The sequence below is a fragment of the Cynara cardunculus genome, assembly GCF_001531365.2.
Source record: "Cynara cardunculus var. scolymus isolate 2C chromosome LG 1, CcrdV1, whole genome shotgun sequence".
Lineage (NCBI taxonomy): Eukaryota > Viridiplantae > Streptophyta > Magnoliopsida > Asterales > Asteraceae > Cynara > Cynara cardunculus.
Window position 1 is genome coordinate 12,257,195 of NC_037528.1, and position 7,896 is coordinate 12,265,090.

At 33.1% G+C, this 7,896-nt stretch overlaps 3 protein-coding genes across 3 annotated transcripts; 1 reads left to right on the top strand and 2 right to left on the bottom strand.

Annotated features, from left to right (window-relative positions):
- The first annotated feature begins 1,318 nt into the window (after positions 1 to 1,318).
- On the top strand, positions 1,319 to 2,683 carry LOC112525320 (RING-H2 finger protein ATL46-like). Its single transcript, XM_025135409.1, has one exon. The coding sequence runs from the start codon at positions 1,454 to 1,456 to the stop codon at positions 2,555 to 2,557; it is 1,104 nt and encodes a 367-aa protein (XP_024991177.1). The 5' UTR covers positions 1,319 to 1,453; the 3' UTR covers positions 2,558 to 2,683.
- Positions 2,684 to 4,607: 1,924 nt separating this feature from the next.
- Positions 4,608 to 5,069, bottom strand: LOC112511652. The gene has a single exon (XM_025117392.1). It carries the CDS (start codon positions 5,067 to 5,069, stop codon positions 4,608 to 4,610), a length of 462 nt encoding a protein of 153 aa, XP_024973160.1.
- Positions 5,070 to 6,029: 960 nt separating this feature from the next.
- LOC112527192 (RING-H2 finger protein ATL48-like) lies at positions 6,030 to 7,831 on the bottom strand. The gene is made up of 2 exons (XM_025137659.1): positions 7,612 to 7,831; positions 6,030 to 6,464 (listed from the first exon to the last, which is right to left on the bottom strand). Exons 1-2 carry the CDS (start codon positions 7,694 to 7,696, stop codon positions 6,304 to 6,306), a joined length of 246 nt encoding a protein of 81 aa, XP_024993427.1. The 5' UTR covers positions 7,697 to 7,831; the 3' UTR covers positions 6,030 to 6,303.
- Positions 7,832 to 7,896: the final 65 nt, after the last annotated feature.

Here is a 7,896-nt window from a genome sequence, read left to right on the forward strand (position 1 = left end):
ATTTTATAAATATAATAATTAAGTATTCTGTTAGAACTCAATAATTATCCTAATTATATTTTAGATTTTTTATATTTAAAATTAGATGTTTATCATGTATTTGATTGTTTTTATATGCAGTTAGTTATACGAATTCAGATATAGGATGAAATTGGATAGAGATGAAATCTGGTTTAAGAGTTTTTAAGAGTTTTAAAAGTTTTTTTTAAGAGTTTTAGCCAAATGCTTTATAATATAGTATAGACATGACATAATGGTATAAAATTATAAATGTAATTATAAATTCACAACATTACGAATAATGTTAAAAGAGTTTCGGCCTACAATATCCGAATCTTTGACATCTTATAAAGTCAGGCTTTAATCTTCATAAGTAAGAAGTATTACGCATTTGCATAAAACCTATTTTCAGATTGAAAAAACAAATTATCTATACTATATTATAAAACATTTGACAAAAAATCTTTAAAAACCATTTTTTATGCATAAAGTACTGTTTATTAATGCATATTACTTAAAACTCAAGATTACAAATAGATTATGCGTAAGTACAACTTATTAAAGCTTCATATATGAATTCGTGTAACTAACTGCATATAAACATAATCAAATATAAGATAAACATCTCATTTTAAATATAAAAAAATATAATTAGGATAATCATTGAGTTCTAACAGAATATTTAATTATTATCTTTATAAAATGTTATATTATAAACCAAACATAAATTGTTTCATTAGTAAACCTAAATTAAATTATAATAAAAAAAATTAAATAAATTATATAAAAAACAAAAACTTTTACATAGTTGATTTGATATTAACATTGATATTTTTTTTTTCAAATTTTTATGATATCTTCAAATTATATTTTATTCAAAAATAAAATCATTATTGTTTTCTTAAAAGTACATAGAAATATATTATAACATCGACAGATACAAAAAATCAAATAGAACATTAAAATCGAGATGTATCTTACTGTATTACACGAGTATCATTCTGGTTTATCTAAATTATTTACACAAATATATACCCTTACACAAATTTGAATAATTTCTTTTTCTTTTTCTTTAATATGAAAATCGAGTTTTTAGACGAGAAAGACGGTCTATTTTCATCAATGGAGTTTTGGAAGCTCCAATTCCAAGGTCTACATCACAATCTACTTTTTGTAATCTTGATACGAGTCATCATATGATTCCCATCTCTCACCCAAACCATTTATTTGCATTTTCTTTCTTTAACTGCTCTTCCTGTTGCTGCCTCTCCAATATATACATACATTCACCACTTCCCTTTTCATCATCTCCTCTAAATCGTATTCATTAACCTACAAAGCTTTTTTAAATCATCCTGTTCACTACAACGTTCTTGGGAGATACCCACCTGCTCTGCCCAAATCTCAGGGCTTAAGGGTTTGAATTATCATCAACCAATGATCTTTTAAGCAGATGATGATGGATTTTGGAGAAGAAAGATGGGTTTCTAAACATACCCATGTAAAAATGTCTTGGTTGAAATATGAAATCCACAAGAGACATGTGGAATTCCAACAACCCCATCTGTATTCATCATCGTTTTCACCTCCATTTGCTGTTACAATTCATAAAACATCAAACACTTTATCTTCTTCTTCAGGCACTAAGATCAACCCAGCTGTTCTTTTCATCATTGTAATCTTGGCCCTCTTGTTTTTCATATCTGGTTTGCTTCACTTGCTTGTGAGATTCTTGACAAAGCACCATTCTTCCTCCAATCCATCTCAATCTACTAGATACCCAGATGGTTCTACCTCAGATGCACTTCAAAGACAGCTTCAACAGCTTTTTCATCTTCATGATTCAGGCTTAGATCAAGCCTTTATTGATGCCTTGCCTGTTTTCATGTACACAGAGGTTGTGGGTGCTAAAGAATCATTTGATTGTGCAGTTTGTTTGTCTGAATTCCGTGAGATGGATAAATTGAGATTGCTCCCCACCTGCAGCCATGCATTTCATATGAACTGTATCGATACATGGCTGCTATCGAATTCAACATGTCCCCTTTGCAGAAATACCCTTTTCAATCCTGGGTTTTCCATGGATAACCCGATTTTCGAATTCGATGATACGAGGGAAGCAGATGAGAGTGGGTTAGCTGCTGGTCCAAAGACAATGGAACCTGAACAAATGATTGCTGAGAAAGGAGTTATCTTGGTGAGACTTGGGAAGTTCAGAAAATTGATTGAAGGTGAAGAGGAGACAGGTGGAGAGTCTAGTAGCAGCAGTAATTTGGATGCAAGAAGATGCTATTCAATGGGTTCATATGAGTATGTGGTTGGTGATACAAGTCTTAAGGTGGCCCTAAACCGCAAAAGAGACAGCCAAGATGCAAATGGAAATCTAAGGGTTAGTGAGGAGACGGAAGGGAAGAAGATCACAATCAAAGCTAAAACCGATAGTTATTCGGTTTCAAAGATTTGGTTATGGCCTAAGAAGGGAAAATTTGCAAGTTGTTCAGAGAATTCTTCAGTTGACATGGAATTACCTTGGATGGGAAGAATGCAAGGTAGATGAAAAGATTTTGGTTCTTAAATCTTAAATCTTAAATCCTGTTTATTATAATTAGTATTTAATTTTCAATGATTAGCAGTTCTTTAGAATGATAGCATCTGGTGTTTGATACTGATAAATGAGCATGTTTCATGAAACATAAACTGGGGTTTTCTTTAAATTTTAATGGGTTAGAAGCAAGAACTTCAAAGTGGTTAAATTTAATGGGTTAGAAGCAAGAACTTCAAAGTGGTTAAATTAAATGGGTTGCATCTGAAAGGAAAAGAAACCCTAATCAAGATGGAGATGAATGAATATGAAACTTTCTTGATTAAGAATTGAAGAAGCAACATCTTTACAACTGCTTTGCCTTCAAGAAGAGCATAATTTAAGGGGAAACTTTGCTTTTGCTTTTGAAAATTGTCTTTTACTTTTACTTTTACTTTTTTTATATTTATTTATTATTTTTATCCAACAGATGTAGATGTGGATGTAGTGTAAGAATCTTTTGTTTGTTGCTGGTTCTAAAAATGGGGATGGTGGGATTGCTCTTTCTATCCATGTGTTTTGGTTCTGGTTCAGCCATATGGTTCTAATACCATCATATTTTTAGGATATTCGACCAATTTAAGACTAAAAATGTAACGAATTTAAAAAGAGTTCAATTGAGGAAATAGCAGGAGATTAATTGAGGAAAAGGGTGAACTCAAAATATATATGAGTAGGGCATGGCATGGCATGTCATGGTATGATGGTATCAAACTTTTGTATTCAGGGAGGCAACCGCCTGCTCCTTGCATCTTTGCTTTCTCATCACCTTTCCCTTTCATTTTTCTAAAAATAATATTTTACTTTATTTATAACATCCAAATAGATTCGTGGTACATGGGATGGGACGGACGGGACGGAATGGAATGAGACAAGACATGATGTAACATAACTCATTGTTCCATATTTGGTACAACATGAGACAGAACAATAATTCACCGTTCCACGTTTGACACGACATGAAATACAGACAAGAACTATGATAAGGTGGGACAATATGAGACAAAAGAAGCTTTTTCTTGTTCTACCAAAATAGGTGGAAGAAGATGAAACATAAACTAAAATATTACTAATCTATCATAGTTTGATATATAACCTTAATATGATATTTGTTTTAATGGTCATCACCGCTAGGTTCTGTCTAGTCTTGTGCTACCCTCTTGTCATGTTCTGTCATGTCTGCGTATCATACGCTACCTCACTACGCCTAATTTTTTTAATTTCTAACATTTTTGTTTTTAAAGATTACAATATTAATTATATTATTAAAAAATATAATAAATTTGATAAAATCTTATCTTTTTTTCTTGTACATTTAATTTTAGGGATTTTTATTGATAGGAAGAATAAAAAATAATTTTCTCTTTCATAACTACTAATCATTTTCTAGAGAGTTCTTCATATTTGAAGAAATCACCCGTATTTTCTTCATTTTAAATAAGGTTTTGAGAAATCTCATCGAACAAAAATCTCCAAAATATTTGTTACGAAGAATTTGTTGGAGATACTTTTGGGATAAACAAATTTTAACAAGTAACCAAGCTTTTTATATCGATCTAATAGACATAAATAATCGTACAAAAATACATAAAAATAGATAAATCTAAACTTTTCTAAAAGGCTGTTTATTAAACACTTAATCTGGTAAGTCCTTATCGGTTCATTTCCGATAAGGATTAAAAATCTTACCTTGTACGAAGGAAGACACAATTATCAATCGGTAAACGCTTGTCAATTTTAGACCTGATTTAGGTGCAACGTGCTGATTCAAGTTTTAATTTTGCATGAATTAAAAGAAAAAAAATGTTAATACCATGCATTATAAAAATTGAGAAAATTAAAGAAAATGTTTCAGAAAAGTAATTAATAAAGACTCGATCAACTGATCATCGGAAGTCAAAAGAACGCAACGCACCCGGCGCCATGCGGATGTTACGTTTACCGGCGGATGTTCATGTTATATTAGGTTATCACCCTCGGAGCTGCATTGATTCACCGGCGATCTGAAATCAAGCTCAATTGATAATCACGTGAATGCCGGCCTATCATCGCCTAACTTAATCGAAGATTTCGCGGGGATCAGAATCGATGTGTACGTCGTCGAGAAATTGCGTAACAGCCGATGATTGCCTTCCGAATGTCCTGGACCTTCATCAAAATTAAGCAGATAACTTGTTAGATCGTACTGGAAATTGCCCTGCCTACACCGTTGTTTGTTAAACCGACGGATAAGCGCCTTGAGCTTCGGACGGACGATAAGATCCGACCATTCCTTGATCTTCTTAAACGGTGATAATCCTTTATACCAACACCGATTAACGTCGGTCTTAGCGTCATCCGCGATCCCTGACCACCAATTCGATCCGATGGAAAACGTAAGACGATCGCAATGCATACACGGCGTCCAGAAACAACATCCTCTCCGGGGGACCACGGCCTCTTCGGATAATTTTTCATCAATGCCGATATAACTTGGTATTGATGCCATTAAAGTTGAAATTATAAAAATTGAGAAACAAGAATGTTGGATTAGCGGCTTGCTGTCGTAAACCCTAACCCTAATTCTCCTTCCTGATGGAGGTTTTTGATGAGCATGGAGAATTCCAAAGGGAAAATTGAAATAGCGAATGCATAATTTGGGGAAGATTTCTTCCCGTTAACAAAGATGTTCTAACGGCTCCTTCAGAACCCATCAACATAAAATAATTTCTGATTTTATAGGCTTAGCCTTTACGATCCAATTTCAGTTCAAATTCTTGAAAGATATTTGTTAATTGATTCCTTTGTGGCTATTAAAAAATCATTTCTCTATTTTCAAACTAATTTTTCACAATCTTAATTCTTGATCAAACAAAATTATAAAATATAAATGTTAATAATTCAATCAGATGGAGATGATTATAATCGGTAATTTTATAAAATTTGGATAAAATAGTAAATAATAAAAATCTTTAATTATTTACATGATTATTGTGTTGTGTTTAGTTTGGAGGAATGAAATGAATTTAGGGATTTAGAATTTAAATCCATTTTAATTTCATAAATTTAAAATTCATCGAATATAAATAATGTTTAAGGATATGTTAAAACTATTTGTTTTTAAAGAATCAATTAATAAAAAGTAACTTAATTATTATAATCATTTATAATTTGTTATTACAATAACAAATTATCCATTAGGAATGCAATTCAATTCCGTTCCGGTTAAAGAAAATCCAAATCTCTCAAAACCATTTAATCAAACTAAACTCCCCCTAAAACTTTATACACGGACTCCTTGATCTATACAAATCAATCATATTAGTTTACTGGTGGAAGGTTCAAATAACAAAGTTAAATATCGAGATAAGGTAATAAGTAAAGCTTACAGAGAAGATTCATATATGAATATTAAAGAAATTTCATATGAATAAAAAAAAATGTAAATAGTCAACATTGATGACACAAGATCTCAACAAGGATGTTTTCACTCTTGCATTTAGTAACTGCATCGTTTCAAAACATACACCGAGAATTGTCTAGCATCAGAAGGAAATTCTCAGGCTTCCGGTTGTGTTATTGCTTTTTTCAGATGTAAAACAAAAATGAATCCATATTTCACCAAAAAGGTAAATCATTTATCAGCTATTAAGAACTTGAAGCATTAGACACCCAGGGGTTTAACACATATTGCACCCCAAAGGTAAGAAATGGTCACTTAGGAACAGGTTCATGAAGACCCTTCAGAGCTTCTCCCCGTAATAGATTGCAGTGCCAACCATTAGCGCAACCGTTGCACCTTGGGTTACTACACGAGCTCGCATCAATTTCTGACCCAACTCAGAATTCCCTTGCTTGAAACTTATTAAACCAGCTGTTAGCACCCCTGCTGTCAGCAACGCACCTGGAAACAAATCTCAGGTATGAAATTGAGAGGCAACAAAATGATATACTAATATGGATTATAAACACCACAAAATTTGAGCAGCAACCAAGGTACTTATCTTGAAGCACACTTTACACATACTAAAGGTAACCTGAAGAATTTGAATGATTGCTGATGAAAATTTCTGTGGTTTACATTGATACCTTAAATTGAGTAATAAGTATGCATACAATCTCATTTCCAACTTTCTGAAACTTGTTCAAGTGTCAAAAAGAAACTTGTTCATGGATAACCAAACCAAACCAAACGAATCCGGTATACCTTACCCGGAGGTGCGGTCTGGGAGGGTAAAATCAATGCAATCCTGACATCTGTCATTTGTGCATGGCGGATCCAGATTTACATACAATGGAACAAGACTAGGCATTTGTGGAGTGTTTGCAATATGTTTGGGAGAAGCAGTGTCAAGCCTATGATGAGGGCAAACGTTTGAGATGTGAAATGCCCTTATGCTTTATCTTGTAACAGGATGAAAATTTTGAAGCCTTGAGATCTCATGTTGCCTTATGTCCTCAGGAAGATTGGCAACGGTCATAATGTGTTCTTTTGACAAGGATTACTGGAACCCAGTCGGTCCTTTGATTAAGCATTATGGACCTCATATAATCTACGATAGCTGTAGTTCATTAGAACCTTAGTTCGTCTATTCTCAAAGTTAGCCAAAAAAATGCCTCAAGAAACCATTTGGTTATTGCACTTAACTGTCCCTCATCATCTCAATTCTACAGATTCTACTATTAGGATCTAACATCAGGCAATTACGGTTATTGCACATATCATGCCAAGCCCTCATCATCTCAACACTACCGATTCTGCTATTTGGATCCAACACAACTCGAATATTCAGTCTTGCATCTCTATACAAGACCCTTAGCTAATAAGCTGATTTCGAATGTTGGAATCAATAAGCTTAATAATTCCAGACACAGGAATGAAGCAGCAAAGCATGATCATACCTAAGATTTTATACTGTAATGATGAAATAGCATGGAGGAAGAAAAATCATGGAAACTAAATAAACAATCTATAACGCATGGCAAATCCGTAAATTTGCAGGTCGATGATTAACAAGTAAAACCAGGGTTCGAAGAAAGTCGATCGATACCAATGGGAACGAAAGGATTCCTGACACGCTTTTTCTCTGGAAATAAATCTTCGAATTCGCGATTTGTGGCTCCCATATTATCCATTTAAAAATCTTCGGATCTCGCTTAATCACAAAAATGTAAAACCTCCAGAACTTAAAACGATGATACGAAGGAATCCAACTATCTCTTCCTCTTGGAACTTGATTTGGTAACCCAAGTGGTATTTGTCTGCCGTTCAAAAAAAAAAGAAAAAAAAGTGGTATTTGTCTTAATCTTATTAAATTACAAAACTTACCCTTAAG